The 16,277-nt window shown below is 45.9% G+C and overlaps 1 protein-coding gene across 1 annotated transcript in view; it reads left to right on the top strand.

Annotated features, from left to right (window-relative positions):
- Nucleotides 1–8,420: 8,420 nt before the first annotated feature.
- Nucleotides 8,421–16,277, top strand: part of ITGBL1 (integrin subunit beta like 1) — a 202,585-nt gene continuing 194,728 nt past the window's right edge. The window contains exons 1-2 of the mRNA XM_047756484.1: nucleotides 8,421–8,759; nucleotides 9,929–10,146. Coding sequence (XP_047612440.1) covers nucleotides 8,662–8,759; nucleotides 9,929–10,146 — 316 coding nt within the window. The 5' untranslated portion in view covers nucleotides 8,421–8,661. The remainder of the gene's footprint in view (nucleotides 8,760–9,928; nucleotides 10,147–16,277) is intronic.

Raw genomic sequence — 16,277 nt, forward strand, 5'->3', positions numbered from 1 at the left:
AAAATGAGCTGCTGTCTCTTCAAACACTGGATTTACCACCCCCGTTCTTGCTCAGCTACTTCATTATTCTTCCTTGTTGGTTACTGGTCTCCTTTACCTCCTCTCCTTTTTCCTTGAAGCAATTGAATTCCTACCCTCTTACCATCATTTAGATCAATTATTACCAGTCTTCTAGCAAATGAAATTTCTATAAAACTGAATTTCTTCATGGTTTATGAAAACAAAACGTTTTGCTGGCAATTTTCATCACACTAACTAAATGTTTACAAGCTGCCTAGTCAAACATTACAGATAATGTTTTTTATACCTATAATTTCAGTTTATAAGTTGTATGTCATTGTGGGAAAATGTTCATCTCTGATCTGGGTTTCCATATACTGCTATTATTTCTGTAATGCCTCTCAGACAAACACTCTGGACCCCTGACTCAGGTGCTAGCAGGCAAACTGCCAAGCATCTCTTTTCAACTAGATAATTTCTTTTTAGCCTTCTTTTTTTTTTTTTTTTTTTCTTTTTTGGCCACCCTGAATATGGAGTTCCCAGTCCAGGGATCCGCAGTTGACCTAAACTGCAACTGCTGCAGCAACTCCAGATTCTTAACCCACTGTGCGGGGCTGGGGATTGAACCTGCGTCCCAGCTCTCCCAAGACACTGCCGATCCTGTTGAGCCACAGTGGCGATTCCTAGCCTGCTTTTTTTTTTCCTGATTTATATAGAATAGATCCTAGTAATGTAGAATAATACTGCAAATAATGGAAAGAGTATATATATAAGTTGTAAACAGAATAGTAGATGGTATATATCACACAAAAACCCTACGTAGCGCTATGGCATGCAGAAAGCTGTGGGGCTATGCCTCTGACTAGCCTGCATAGTGAGAAAAGCTCCAGCACAGAGTTCAGTAAAAATATACATAAATGAAATCTATTTTTAACTTCTGGAAACTTGCTATATAAACTAGCTCTATATAGATGCCTATTACCAGGAGACTTAATATTAGTTTCCATTATTTCCATCTCTAATATATGTGCATATGTAAGTGAATATGTATTTGTTTATATTCACTTGTGTGTATATATACATATTCCTATGCCCTCTTTACTACTGGAAGACTTTGGATAAATATACAAAGAAAACATACCCATAGAATTTTCAAATTAAGGAAAACCAACATTGGCTTCACTCAGGCCATTTTGGAAACAAATTCGACAGGTTAAGGAACCTGGCCAAGATCAGGCAGCTAGTGGATGGCAGAGCCAGCATCAGAAATCCTTCTCGAAACAAACAGGTTAGTGTCTCTTCACTTTTCAGTTCCAATTTTCTCCTTCCCATTGTTACTAATTGATTAGCAGATGAGCATGACTTGGAGAATTAAGAGTATAAGTCGGGACAAAATAATATTGACCTGATAAATCTTTTTCCCCTGAAGTCAATGAAAACAACTTCTACATTTTTTCCCCTAAAATTTCCCTTCTGCATCAACCAGAACTGCAAAATACTCAGGAGACTGAAAGATTATTTCTTATCCCAGAAGCACCTAATACGTCCAGGTGTTTTTTTCTACGTGGGAGGAAAGATGTCTGGGAAAGATGTTAACTAAACACCTTTTTATTCCACAGGCCCTGGCCCAGCTGAAACATTCTTTTTCTTGGAAGCTTAAACCTATTTTTATTGCTGGCTGGGAATATCCAGACTTCCTGAAAGTATTGGTGTACCTTTTCTATTTGAAAACCTGGATACCTCCTTTTAGCTGAAAATATTATCCAACTGGGTTTGAGTGAAATTGAGATTTTTTTAAATTTCCAGTTTGACTCTAAGTGATTGAACAATTAGGGTGACACACATCAGTGGACAGTTCCCTATGAGTTCTTTATTATCTGCCTCTGGCTTTCTTGATTTTTTTTCATGACACATATATTTCCTGTTGATTTTTCTATTTTTAATTGCCCAAATTTATCTCATAATGGTGTGTGAATTCTTTCCTTCCATTAACCTGAATACCCTCCTTTAGTTCAAATTGTTGAATTTCATCCAGGTGCATCAAACTTTTCAAAGTCATTCATTCATTCATTCATTCATGCGCTCAGCAAATATTTGCATTCTCTAATCAGACATTTGCTGTGATTCAGCTTTGTGCCAGGTACCTGCGTGACAGCAAAGAACAAGCAAGCAAAAGTCCCTACTCTCATGGACTTTGTATTAGATTGGGGAGTAGGTTATACGCAGTAGGTAAATAGAGGAAGAACATCACGTTAGACCCCAGTAAGGGCTTCCACGGAAATTAGCTAGGATAAAGGGTGCTTGGTCAGGGGGGGGCAGCTTTAGACAGAGGAAGGAAGGAAAGAAGGAGGGAAGGAAGGCAGGAAGCTAGGGGAGAAGGAAAAGAAGGGAGCAGAGGAGGAAGGAAATAATAAATAAACAAGCAAACAAATAAACATCCCTGGAAAACCTTGCTTAGCTTCCCATCTCACACATCTTGTTGCCTTCAGTTTTGAGGTTTTCCTGCCTTGGCAGCAGGAAGCACAATGATGGAGCTGTCCAGCTCTGCAGTTTCCATATGGGAAGGGGCGTCAGGATGGCCATACTGCTGCAGGTGGGCACTGGCTTGAGTCTGGGTTATCGATGGTAGGGGAGGCTGCTGCGGACTCCCAGGGCAATTTCCAGCGAGGGGCGCAGCTGTGAGCCATCGACAGCTGATCCCACCATCAGCTATGGGATGGGTGTAGGAGCCCTGGGGAGGGGATCTGGGTGGAGCCTCCACAGTGGAGATTAAACATAGAGTGTCTTCTATGGAATTATAGAGTATTTGAGCTTTATGCTGTAAATAATGGAGAGCTATTCCATATTTCTTTTCTTCCTTTTTTTTTTTTAGGGGTTCACCTGCTGCATCCAGAAGTTCCCAGGCAAGGGGTTGAATTGGAGCTGCAGCAGAGGCCTACGCCACAGTCACATCAAGCTGCATCTGCGACCTGTGCCAGAGCTTGCCACATACTGGTCTTAAACCCACTGAGTGAGGCCAGGGGCTGAACCCACATCCTCATGGGTACTAGTTGGGTTCTTAACCCACTGAGCCACAACGGGAACTTCTATTAAATGTTTCTTAATAGGAAATGAATGTGATGAAATTTGTATGTTAGAAATATTTCCTAGGGAGCAAGATTAGGGGGGGACACAAAGGTCTGAAACTGGATGCAATGAGGCCAGTTGGGAGGCTATGGTGATGCTGGACAGGGTGAAAGTAAAAATAAAGATGTTGAAAAGGGAGGTTGTGTTACTAAGAGGGCAAATCAACAGGATTCACTGGATAATCCAGGTGGAATTGTAGAGAGGAAGCAAAGACAACTCTCAGTACAGTGGCTATAGGAATTCGGTAAAATGAAATAATTCATAAAATCTGTGAATACAGGAAAGGATCTGGTGTTATTTGGATCTGTGTTGCATCTACATGATGTCAAAAGGATACTAAAAGTTTACAAATGTCATCTGTCAGCGTATCCAGAATCCACTATGTCACCTGCATCTTTTGCTCACTCCTAGATCTACCATTTGTATGATACATCATTCCAATTAGTTTATTCACAATAGAAATAAGTATGGAGCAGATAATATGTATGAGACACTATTTTAGGTGCTGGCAAAAAAGACTGTAAAACCCCAAGTTTTACCTGGTAAACTAAGATTAGTGAGGTACGTGATGATGGGAGGTTCCATATGTTTCTTGTGAAGGAAATGAAGATAGAGGCTGATCCTGCACAGCTCAGCACATGGTAAGCAGACGGATTTCCTACCCAGTATATGCTGATGAAGGGATTTTTGTTGCCTTGAAGAAAGACCTCACCTAAGCTTGGTCTTCAGCCACATTTCTCCCAACAATTATTTGGATAAGATGGACAAAGTGTGCTCATTGTATTTACTTTGGAAAGGGTGAGAGAAATCTGAAACCAGTATCCATAATGATTTTGACCCGCTGAATAAGTGAACGGAGCCCAAATAAAATTTAACCAGGATAAATACCAACTTTTATTTGGGGGCACCTATGCTTGTAGATGCACAGAATTGGAATGATGACACAGAAAGCTCATGTGATCTTCAGTTTATTAGCAGAAATATAGTATATGAAATAAGAATGCTGAAAGCACCTGTTTCTGATCAGAGAGGTCAAGGAGAGGACACGACCACCAGCTGACCCATGAGCCGGGCTTGGGAAATCAGAGGCTCCTCACCTCCGCCCCTGCCCTTGCATTGACCTTCTGTCCGCAGTTCTCACAGTAGGAGCCCTTTGGAAGGATGCAGCCTTGAGAGAGCAATGTGTTGTTAAGGCCATCTGGGCCATATACAATCCAGAACCCCATCAAGGCCTCTCTATAAACTCTTAAGATTCTGGCAGGTGCACGCGGAGATCTATACATTTTGCATCACCTAAGGTAAGCCTCTTGTGTACGTTCCCTGGCTTATCACATCTGTCACTCTACCATCTGGAATCGTCTGGCTCTTTCTTTGGTCTCTCGCTGCCCTCATGTATGGGGGTCAGTTTCCCAAACAGCAGGTTGCCACACGTTCAGCCACACCTGCCCTATGGTATCAGTGGTGCCTGCACGCTTTATAGAGTCATCTACCCACACGAAGCAAAAACACTCAGGAAACCAGGCTACTGGGGGCTTGAAGTTTTTGTTTTGTTTTATGGGCGCACCCTCAGCATATGGACGTTCTTGGGCCAGGGATTGAATCTGAGCCATAGCTGCGACCTACCCCAGAGCTTTGGCCACAGCAGATCCTTTAACCCCGTGTGCTGTGCAGAGATCAAACCCAGCCTCCACAGCTAGCCGAGCCGCTGCAGTCAGATTCTTAACCCACTGTACCCCAGCGGGAACTCCTTGAAGTTGTAATACACAAGTCAGAGATGGTGGAGATGAGGATGCTCATCTTGAAAGAGGTAGAATTATTTGGGGACCAGGTGGCTAGGTGGTGGCCTGGGGAAGGAACACACATATTATATATCTTAAAATATTTTAAGCAAGTCACGGCCAGGACATTATTTTAAAAGACCTTTCAGAGTAGATCTGGAGTCAAGGGGGAAAGTCTTCAGAGCTGCTTTCAGAAAGGGCTGTGCTCCCTTTAATTTTCTTCCCCCGCCCCTCCTTGTTTTTTTTTTTTTTTTTTTTTTTTTTTTTTTGCTTTTTAAAGCTGCACCTGAGGCATATGGAAGTTCCCAGGCTAGAGGTTGAATTGAAGCTGCAGCTGCTGGCCTATGCCACAGCCACAGCAACACCAGATTCAAGCCTCATCTTTGACCTACACCACAGCTCATGGCAACGCTGGATCCTTAACCCACTGAGCGGGGCCAGGGATCGAACCCACGTCCTCATGAATACTAGTTGGGTTTGTCACTGGTGAGCAATAGGAACAATAGGAACTCCAATTTTCATTTTCTTACTGAGTAGACTAGGTACATAAGCATTTGGCAGGCGTGTAGTACCTTCTCAAAACATTTGATTTTTGGACTAGATGACCTTTAAAATACCCTTTAAAGGTATTTAAATGAACCCCAGATGCAATGATTTTGTGACCTGAGGATGCAGGACTACGTTCGAGGACGAAGAAGTTTTCAATCCCTTTGAGTTTCGTTTCAGGTACTAGGAGACCACTCCAGCCTTTCCCCCAGAGCTATCTGTCATATGATTTTCAGGATCAGTGAGAAACTCAGGGCCTTTCATGGAGCAGTCGGGTCCTTCCTATGTCTGCCCTCAAGAGCTGTGTGTCCTTGAGTCTTCTGCAAACTGGGAGAGGGATGAAAGTAGGTCATTCCAAGACATTTTGTACTTAGGAAAAAAAAAAAATCAAAGTTTGCTAAAAAGAGAAAATGTTAAGTTACTTTCTTTTATTTTGACAAAGTTTGTGTGGATCCAAGATTTTCTCCTGAGTCACCAAGTCAACCGCAATATAACTATTTCAGCTTCCTGGGAATATTATTTCTGAGTCACAATCATATAAGGGTCTGAACATTCAAATGCTGTCAGTCACCTAGTAGCAACTATCTCTGCTTCACAGCAGCACGTTCCTAATGATGATATTCCTCCTGGCATGGTGCCCTGTAGGAAAACACCACAGTTTCAGAGGACTGTTTGAATTCCCCAAAGAAGGGTTCAAAACTCAGTTCCCTATTCCACAAGGATTCTTTTTTTTTTTCCCTCAGAAAATATGCAAAAAGTAATACATGACTCATTTATTAAAAGTTCCATGTTTTCACTGCAAATTCCTAGGGAGGCTTTGGAATTGATGCTGCCCTTCCTTCTACGCTTCCCATAGTCTCTGAGTCACCAGACTTTTCAGATGTTGGCAGGAGAGCCTGTTCCTACGTCCTCACAGCGTTACACGTGGCCAGGAAGGCGAAGGGTGCCGGGAGTGGAACTAGGCGTGCATATGAGTCCCATCCTTAGATCCAGGCATCCGTGATCCCAGCCCGGGGCCCCATGGTTGGCAAAGCTCCCTCAATATGAGGTGCAAATAGAGTTCCCAGGGATATTGGTAACAGGCAGCCTGTGCATCTGTAGGTCTGGGGGTGGGACCTGAGAACTTGCCTTTCTAAGTTCCCTGGTGCCACTGCTGGAGCTGGTTCACAGATCACCTTCGGGAAATGACTGGTTTAGGGACTCTGATTCCCCTCTAGCCACACCCCCTCCCCCAGAGGATAAGCAGTTCCTGTGATCCAGGGCACCTGCCAATGTGAGCCTTTGCTGATCCTTCTAAACCACACTCTGGGTACCCCGGACTCCAGAATTCCCCACCCAGATCACTCTCTGGCCGGTGCACGCCTCTGTCCAGTCTGTCCTCCTGGTGGCAGATTCGGCCACCAGCGTGTACACGCTTGGGCAAAAGTTGACAAAGGGTCAGCCTTTGAAGGAGCTAGGATGTGCCCCAGGCAGACAGACCCCTTTAGGGTACAGATGGAGTCTGGAGAAGCAAGAGAAAAAGGATTAGGCTCTGTTCAGGGCACCTTCAAGCCCCAGCAGGAAAATCTGCGCCTCGGTCTTCTATCTCTTCCTGTAAATTACAGAGAGAGATCCGTCCTGTTGCATCATCTCCAGCTTTAAGGCCAGAGTCGCAGCTTGTATGGTTCTGTTTCCTTGGATCCTCCGCATCTAAAGCTCTTCTTAGTGCAAAGGAAGGATGTTTCCTCCCTTCTGTAGATCCGTCCACAATACCTTGCTCCAGGCACTACACAAAGTGTGGGCTTTCAGGTCTCCCTCAAACTTCCTATGTGGATTGGGGCAAGCCGGCCACTTTTGAGCAGAGGTCAGTCTTTGGTCTCAGTTTTTTGATCTTTATAATGGGAATGACAGTGCCCTTCACTCTGCCACCTCTTCGCCATTTCCACTCAACTTCCCGCTACTTCTCTTTCAGCCTTTAATTCAAATGCCATCTTGATTAGATCTGATGAATGGAGCCAAGCTGGGAGTAACTTGCAACTTTTCCTCCTTTTAGATTTGTGGGTTTTATTTTGTTATTGTCCACTTGCCCAGGGATCAGGTCTCCTTAATTCCCTGTTGTGCCTTTTCTGTCTGGCACACAGCCTGGTAGCCGATGGATGCTTAACCTGTGTTTGCTACGTGAGTAAATGAATGTGTGGTTATTGCCACGGTTGAAGATAAAACATACCAAGCGGCCAGCACATAGTAGGTGCTTCACAAGTGACCACCGACGATTTGTCAGCGGCACTGACATTGTAATCATACATGTTATTTTCTCATACTTAATCTGTGGGGGAGGATGGGGTGAACTCGGGACAACTGCAGTTTGAACCATCCAAGTCAAGAAAAAAATGTTCTGTGATAAACCACTGGCCCAAACAACTAGAAGCATGACACACTTTGTAACAGCTTAAGAGAGGAGAAACCTATTTTTTATTTTTTAATTGTTTGCCTGCACCTGTGGCATATGGAAGTTTCCGGGACCGGGGATCAACCCTGAGCCACCGCAGTGCAGTGACAACACGGAACCTTAATCGCTCGGCCCCCAGGGAATTCCAAGAGACCCATCATTTAACACAAGGGCTCAAAAACACAAGAAAAAAGGGATATTTTGTCAATTGTTCCTGCCCCCAGCAACTCACACCCCAAATAGTCAAACAGTGTATCTTCTTGAAAAGCCTGCCGTGAAAGTAATCCCCGCCCCAATGTTCCCGTTGACCTCAGGAGTCAGAAGAGGAAGCGTCCCCACTTCCCCCCTCCCATCTTCGGGATCATTTGATCTGTCCCTTTAATATCAACCAGCTCAATATCCTCTTGTCAAGTATTTCTGGGGCCTGAACTTGAAGAAAGAAACGATTTTCTTAAATCTGTGAACAGGACTTTTTTTTAATGTCAAAATAAACCATCTGCTTGTACAACTGTTTCTAATTACCTCCCTGCCTAGACTCTCCACTTGAGGAGTTTGGTACCAGCACCCCGCCCAGAACGGTGCCGCTGCCCAAATCCTCGCAGGCAGCTCATCAAGGCACTCGCAGCTCCGGGGAAAGCCCGGGACCTGCACGCCTGGGCTTCTGGGGGTCCGTCTGCCCGGCCACCTGCCCGTGGCCCCTCTCCCCCTGCAGCCTCCCCTCCCCCCGGGGAGCCCCACCTGGCAGAAGCGCGGCTGCCTCCCAGCCCCCCTGGGACACTCAGCATGCGTCCCGCCGGCTTCAGGAACTTCTTGCTGCTGGCGTCCTCCCTTCTCTTCGCGGGACTGTCAGCTGTTCCCCAAAGCTTCTCGCCATCCCTGAGGTAAGTCTGGTTTGTTTTTCTTTAAGACAGATCTGCCCTGCTTTGCGTGGCAGAACTCAAGGTTGGGGATGGCCGCCTTAAGCCAAGAGCAGTTAGAAAGTTGGACACGGGATAAATTATTTTCAACCTGTTCCTTTCCTTATATCTACACAGTGTGCTGCTTTACCCCTGTCCTGTTGCTTTTCCTTTGGAAAAAATACAATCATTGAATCAATATATGATTTCCTCCTATTCCAATACATAGCAAGAGGAACTTCTGCCAACCTCTGTGTACCTGTGTTTTCTCACCACCTATAAGGCAGAATTGTTTCACGGGGTCTGTGTTACATTTTGCAGTACATTCTGAGAGTCACATCACAATAACGAAACTTTCACGTTTTTTAAAAAATGTTTTATTATAGCTGATTTACAATGTTCTGTCAATTTCTGCTGTACAGCAAAGCCACCCACCTTCTTTTTCTCACTGTATCCTCCACCATGTTCCATCACAAGTGATCAGATATAGCTCCTTGGACTACACAGCAGAATCTCATTGCTTATCTGTTCCAAATGCAATAGTTTTGCATCTACTAACCCCAGACTCCCAGTCCCTCCCATTCCCTCCCCCTCCCTCTGGGCAACCCCAAGTCTATTAAACGTGTACGTTTTAAAAGTATAGGTTATAAGCATATTGCAACTTGAAAAAACGCTGTATCCTGTGCTCTCATAACATGTATAGCTCTTTCTATATACTCATCTCTTCTTTTTCAGAAAATAACTGCCCCTAGCTAGCCGCGGGACTTTTTAAAGAGAACTGAAAAGTCAGCCAAGTGTCATAGTTTGGATTAATTCTTACTTAAATGCGCATGTAAGATTCAGCGGCAAATTACCAAGAGGTAGAGCCGGGTCACTTAGTCCACCTGGCATACGGTCCTGTTCCTAGGTGGGCAGGTCACCTCTTAGACACCTTGGGTCTGGTCACTTCTTCGGTGGTGGCCCACGAGTGGTGTCAGCTTGGCCTCCAAATGGGGGGCCTTGGGCTTCCTATCCTACCGAGGGGGAGAGTTCACGGGTCTCCGTTTGGGGTCTGGGTGGACCCTGGGAGGCAAGGTGAAGGCAGCGTGGGCTCGGATCACAGGGCCAGTGTCTGGGCTTGACCGTGGCCCTGCTGTGGTTTGTCGCCCCTGCAGAAGCGGGCCGGGCGCCGCGTGCAGGCTGTCCCGGGCCGAGTCGGAGCGCCGGTGCCGGGCGCCCGGGCAGCCCCCAGGGGGCGCTCTGTGCCACGGCCGCGGCCGGTGCGACTGCGGGGTCTGCATCTGTCACGTGAGCGAGCCGGGCGTGTACTTCGGGCCCCTGTGCGAGTGCCACGAGTGGGTGTGCGAGACCTACGACGGCAGCACCTGCGCAGGTAAGGGGGCGGCGCTGGCCCCGCCGCGTGGCCCCGCGGGCCGCACGCGCTCCCGGGGCTTCTGCCACTTCCTGGGGAGGGAAGGGTGGGACAACCCCTCTAACAGCCCTGGAAATTAGTGCCACCGCGAAGGCCTCCCTGTTGGTAGTCAGTGCTGGAGTCATCTTGTAACACTGATCCCCGCCCTGGGGTCCAAACGTAAGTGCAAATAATATTTGTAGGTTCACTTAATTATCAATCTCACTTGGCTTTTGAGTTCCTTATGACGAACCAAATCTCCCACCTTCCTCATACATGGAGTTATTACGCTGGGCTCTCCTACCCCAGTCATAAATGTTAAACATAATATTTGCAGAAATTAAGCCTGTGTTTTTTTTTTTTTTAATTGAGGTGTAGTTGGTTTACAGTGTTAAGTTTGTTTCTGGCCTTTATTTTATTTTACCAAAGAAACACAGAGGAATCTTATTTTCCTCAATTCCAGGGAAGCAGATTATGTCTTTTGAACGCGAATTTGCCCTCTCCTACCGAGGGGGAGAGTTCACGGGTAGCTATGCCTGTGAGAAAATTGTAACAAGGAAAAAACAAGCAGGCCCCTCTTTACTTGGAAGTGATGGCTTTTGCATTGTTTTAACTGCTCCCATGGTTTGGCTTGCATGGTTTGGCGTTTTGTAAGGTTGGCATGAAAATAAATTGATCCCCCTTGGACATTTTGAAGGAGTGATTCGGGTCCTGATGCTGGAAAAGGTCAAGCTATTTCTTTGCAGAGAACACCCCTCATCTCTAGCCCGTTCATGTAACCGTGCCATGTACTCAGGGCCAGGAACTTCAGTTAGGTCACTGTCCATGATGCAGACACTCTGCCAGTGTAAGGACAGCACGGTGCATTTCCAGCAGACTTGTAGGAAATAAAAAAAAATCAACTTATTTTACCCACAGTATAGCTGAGCATGAGACTCCAACACTACCGGAGAGATCAAGAATGAGTTCACAGCAAAAAAAAAAAAAAAAAAAAAAAAAAAAAACTCTCCCCCTCCCCCGGCACCTGGGCCCAGAAGTGCCTGGAGGATACTTAATATGCAGGTTCTTTGGTCATGAAAAAAAAAATCACATTAGTAATTCAAGGGGCACAGGTGCTTCTGTGTTTAGCTTTGAAGGCTGCGACTCAACCCTTTAAATGCATTGGATGTCACAGCTTATTTTTCCTTTGTCAGCCTCACCAGCTGCCGCGTTATTAAGGGCGGCCCTTTGGAATGAAAGCTAAGTATGGTCTAATATTTCATTCCAAATTCAACGGTTACCTGGCTTCTCTGGCTTTTATTGCCTCTGGCAAGGCCTCTTCAATATCATGACTTCTGAACACATCTTACTGGGCGTTTTGCATCGTTCTTTCATTGGAAACCTAAGAAGTAGGATGCAGTCTGCAGCCAGTGAAGCTGGTCTGGGTTGCCATCGGATAAAACTCCCTGCTTGAAGACGCTGATCTGTTTCCTTTCTGTAAACCATGCAGAGGGCATGCTGTGGCATATGTGCCCTTGTTTACGGCCCGTGGAACGTGGCAAGTGATTTGTTGTTTCCTGCTGACGTCTTAGGGCCCTTCCTTCCTCCCTGGTGCAGAGCGCAGCGGAGTCCTGCCTGGTTTGGTTTGCTGGTGTGTGCATTCCTGTGGGAGGCAACACGCTTCCCTTTATTTAGGGGGTAACCAGAGTGAGAGAAGCCTATTCGTTTTCTGTTCTCATCTTTCTGACTGTTGCCAGCTGACATCTACTCTGCGGGCCTGGTGCCGAATCTGCCCCTGTGAATGCACCGGCTGTGTTTGCCAGGCCGGTGAGGACAGGCTCACACACAGCATAGCTGGCAGTCTTGCCATCTTGCCCGCTTATTCTGTGTGTTTAAGTGGAGCTGCTCAATTCCATCCTCAAGAAGCGGTTCCTATATGACAGCCAGTGAGATAGAAACGTAGCAGGTTCTTTTTTTATGTTTTGATGTTCACCTCTTACCATCTTCGCCTCTGTGATAAGCTCCTCCCCTTTTTTTAGGTTTTTCTTTTTTCTATTATAGTTGATTTACTAAGCCCCTTTAGGTGATTTCCAGGAATAGAGCAGCTTCCAGAGACTTCCCCCACCTCTATGAAGAAGCAAAAGCCTGTTCTGGCAGGGTATCGTGGAGTGGTTAAGATAATGGGGCGGAGTTCCTGTCGTGGCTCAATGGTTAAAGAATCTGACTAGGAACCATGAGGTTGCGGGTTCGATCCCTGGCTTCGCTCAGTGGGTTAAAGATCCCATGTTGCTGTGAGCTGTGGTGTAGGTCTCGGACGCAGCTTGGATCCCACGTGACTGTGGCTCTGGTGTAGGCCGGCAGCTGTAGCTCCGATTAGATCCCTAGCCTGGGAACCTCTGTGTGTCACGGGTGCAGCCCTAGAAAATACAAAAAAAAAAAAAAAAAAAAGATTATGGGGCTCTGGAGGAAATTTCCCAGGATTCGAATCCTGCACTTAATAGCTTCATGAACTTGGGCAGTTAGTTAAAACTTCCTGAGCTTGGCTTTCTTCATCTGTAACATGAGCATCATAAAGTACCTACCTTGCAGGATGGTTGTGGAGCTTAACATGTCAAAGACTTAGAATAGCGTTTTGCACAAAGTAAGTGCTTGATACACACTAATGTGTGTATATGTATATAACGTGTTATTATAGTGATGCACAAAAGGTGAGCTAGGATGGATAGATGGATGGATAGAAAGATAGAGAGATGGATAGATAAGAAGCCTGGCTTTGCATCCGTTGCACATTTGATGCAGTGAAAGCCACTTTGTTTCGTTAATGTAGTCTGGGCCTGTTATTGATCCCAAGCTCAAAGGCCAAGCAAGGATAACTGTTTTGGCCTAGCAGCTATAGCTCTACTGTGCTTTTTCACAGTGAAGTCCTTCGGGATGCTTATACTGTGACTCATAGGAAACACACTTATTTTAGTTCAGCTGGTTGGGAGTGCTGACGTCTCTACTGTCACAGGTGGCCTGTTTTCTCCCCAGCTCCAGTTGCGTATGTGACACGAATCATCCTCGGACTTCTGCAGCCTGACAGTCTGGCCCAGCGGTTGTTCCTGTGGGTGTGATGGTCTAATGTGGAGTAAACTCATTTTGGTGATAAGTTGCTTTGAGGACGGCCAAATGTTGGGTTGTATGAAAACAAACTTTCAGTTAGTACTTTGAGGCATCCTGGATAACCACCTCAATACCTGTGATTATACTTTAATAAGATATTGGTTTCTTAAAAATTATTTCTCGAGTTCCTGTTGTGGCTCAATGGTTTAAGAACCCTTCTGATATCCATGAGGATGCCGATTCCACCCCTGGTCTTGCTCAGTGGGTTAAGGATCTGGTGTTGCTGCAGGCTACAGTGTAGGTCACCAATGTGGCTCGGATCTGGTGTTGCTGTGGCGGTGGTATAGGCCGGCAGCTGCAGCTCCTATTTGACCCCTAGCCTGGGGACTTCCATGTGCTGCAGGTTCAGCCCTAAAAAGAAAAAAAAAAATTCTAATCACTTTTGAGAAATATTGCTTATAAGAGTTTTAGTTTGGGGAATTTGGAAGAGCTAAATGAATTCAGTTTAGCCAATATCGTAAAGTGCTGCGTATTTGTTAGACTCTATTTGCTGTGGACGGTGCTATAAAAAGTGAGGGATATACGACAACTTCCCACTGAGTAGGGAGGTTCAGAGAAATAACAAATGCTATAAGGCAATGAAGTATATAATTTACATAAATTTCTATGAGGGTTTCATTAAGGTAGGAGTTAAATACCATGGTTAAAAGTTCTCAAGAAAAATGTAGCATTGGCCATAAATCTTTAACTAGAAGGAGGCTTTTAACCCAAGGGGGGGCCTGTTGGAATTCTGAGTGAAGAAATAGTCAAGGAATGGTTTAGAGGCAGGAAAGTATGTAAGTGTGTTTGGAGAAGAGTGAGGGATTCTAGGTTTGGCGGAGCTGGATCTTAGGGCTGTGGGGAAAGTGGTGGAAGATATATTGAGTGTCAGGGTTGGACGTGTACTTGAAGAATGCCAGCGTGGTGAATGACATGTGCGTGATGTCCCCCAAAGCCACGTATCAGGACCCAAAGGTTGACACGTCTGCCTTCGAAAACTAAAGCAGACCTTCATGATGAGCTCATCCAAGTTGTTTCATTTTCACACTTCTCTCACTGTGCCTTTCTGTCAGTTCACTTCTTTTCATGAGTCAGAGCATTAACGATCCGTTGCTCCCATGTTCGGACCACTTCATGGCTCCTATATGCTGTTTAGTGGAGCACAAGCCTCACATTCAGGTTCTGGACCTTGTGGAGAACATATGCAGGAGTCCCCACCCCCAGCTCCCTCGTGTCATGCCAGCTTCTTTTCTGAACTCTGTCCTCTTAGGTTCATCCATTTTGGATAAAGGCATCTTGTCTTACCCCAAGGGGCGCAGACAGATTCGATTTTCCTTCTCAAAGAAAGTGCCAAACCCACATACCACTTTCTCTTAGCTGTACTGCTTTATTGGGACAGTATCCTGCAGCCCTGCTGTAGAGACTGAAATACCTTGGCCTTGGACTAGGTCGTCCCTACACCTTGATAATCTGAAAGAGCGTATTTATAACGTCATCATGTTTAGAACAAATAGGGTCAGGGTGACAAGTCCAGCAGTTATTTTTTTAAGAAAAAGTTCCCTGGAAAGAGAAGGGGATATATGGGAACAAATTTGCTTGTGATACAGATTTTAAACTTGCAGAGTGTAAGCTTCTGCCACAGGGTTCTCGAAAGACTTTCAGTGAGTTTTGAGACTTGATGCTAAGGCTGACATCCCATGTCTCTTGGATTCAGAGCCCGCCCCCCCCAAAAAAGCTCCCCAGCTCCATGGGCCTCAGACCCAGATCATTAATCTGATCTGTGACTCGTGATGCTCAGAGCCTGGAGGTGGAGGACCCGTGTCATGGGAGCAGAGATTCCTGGTATAGTCCTTTCTCATGAATTCCTTGTCTGAGGAGCTACAGAGTGAGACAAGATAGTTTTCTACGTTCCATCGCCTGCCTGCCATTGTGTTAGTTTTCTGTCACTGCTCTAACATTGCCATAGACCTTGTGGTTTCAGCCACAGAAGTGTATTTTCATATAGTTCTGAGAGTCTGAAGTCTGACGTGGGTCTCCCAGGGCTTACGGTGTCTCAAGCTCCGTGCCTTTCTGAAGACTCTTGGAGAGAATCATTTCCTGGTCATTCGATACTGGGAGAGTTTAATTCATGTGGCTGTAGGGTCAAGGTTCCCGTTGCCTTGCTGGTTGGCAGTCGGCGTATCCCTTATCTCCTAGATTCCTCTCTTGGGTCCCTGCACGAACCCGTCTACATCTCAGAGCCAGTCACAGGGGTCAGATCCTTCTCATGTGCTGACTCTCCAAGCTTTGTCCACTGGCACATCCTTCTCTCACTACAGCCTGGAAAAGTGCTTCCCTTTTTAGGAGTCGCGTGATTAGACTAGGCCTGCCCAGATAATGCAGTATAATCTTCCCATCTGAAGATCCCCAGTCTCCATCATATTGGCAGAGTCCCTTCGATCACGGCAGGTGACATACTCACATATTTACAGGAACAAGGATCTGAGCATCTTTGGGGCCCTTCTTCCTACCACAGCCATCCTTCCATCAAGTCCAAGAGGAAGTTCATGTTGTATGTACGTGAGGGAGAGAGGTTCCAGCTCCATTACCACCTCCCTGTGCTTATGCTCCATCCAGAATCTGCAAGGACTGTCCTTTCCATCTCTCAGGGCTTCGGTACACAGTCTAATTTTCCTGGCTCCAGACTTTTCCACCCCAACGCTGGTGAGACACATCAGAACTCTGCTCCAAAAGGTGACGAGTGACTTAGAGCCCAGCAGCTGCTGAGGTTCAAGGTCTGACATTATCACTTGCCAGCCACGGAGCCAAGGGCAGGTTACTCAGATGCTGGCAACTCCTGTTTCCTTATCTCTGAAGTGGGGACAATATTAGTATCAAATGGGGGTGATAATTGTGCCAAGCACATATGCTTACCTATGCCAGCTGCCCCTCCTCCACTGTCTCTTGATCCGTGGCCCTAAAATATTTACCCCCCGAAGCGATTCTCCTTTCAT

This window comes from Phacochoerus africanus, chromosome 13 (assembly GCF_016906955.1).
Source record: "Phacochoerus africanus isolate WHEZ1 chromosome 13, ROS_Pafr_v1, whole genome shotgun sequence".
Classification (NCBI taxonomy): domain Eukaryota; kingdom Metazoa; phylum Chordata; class Mammalia; order Artiodactyla; family Suidae; genus Phacochoerus; species Phacochoerus africanus.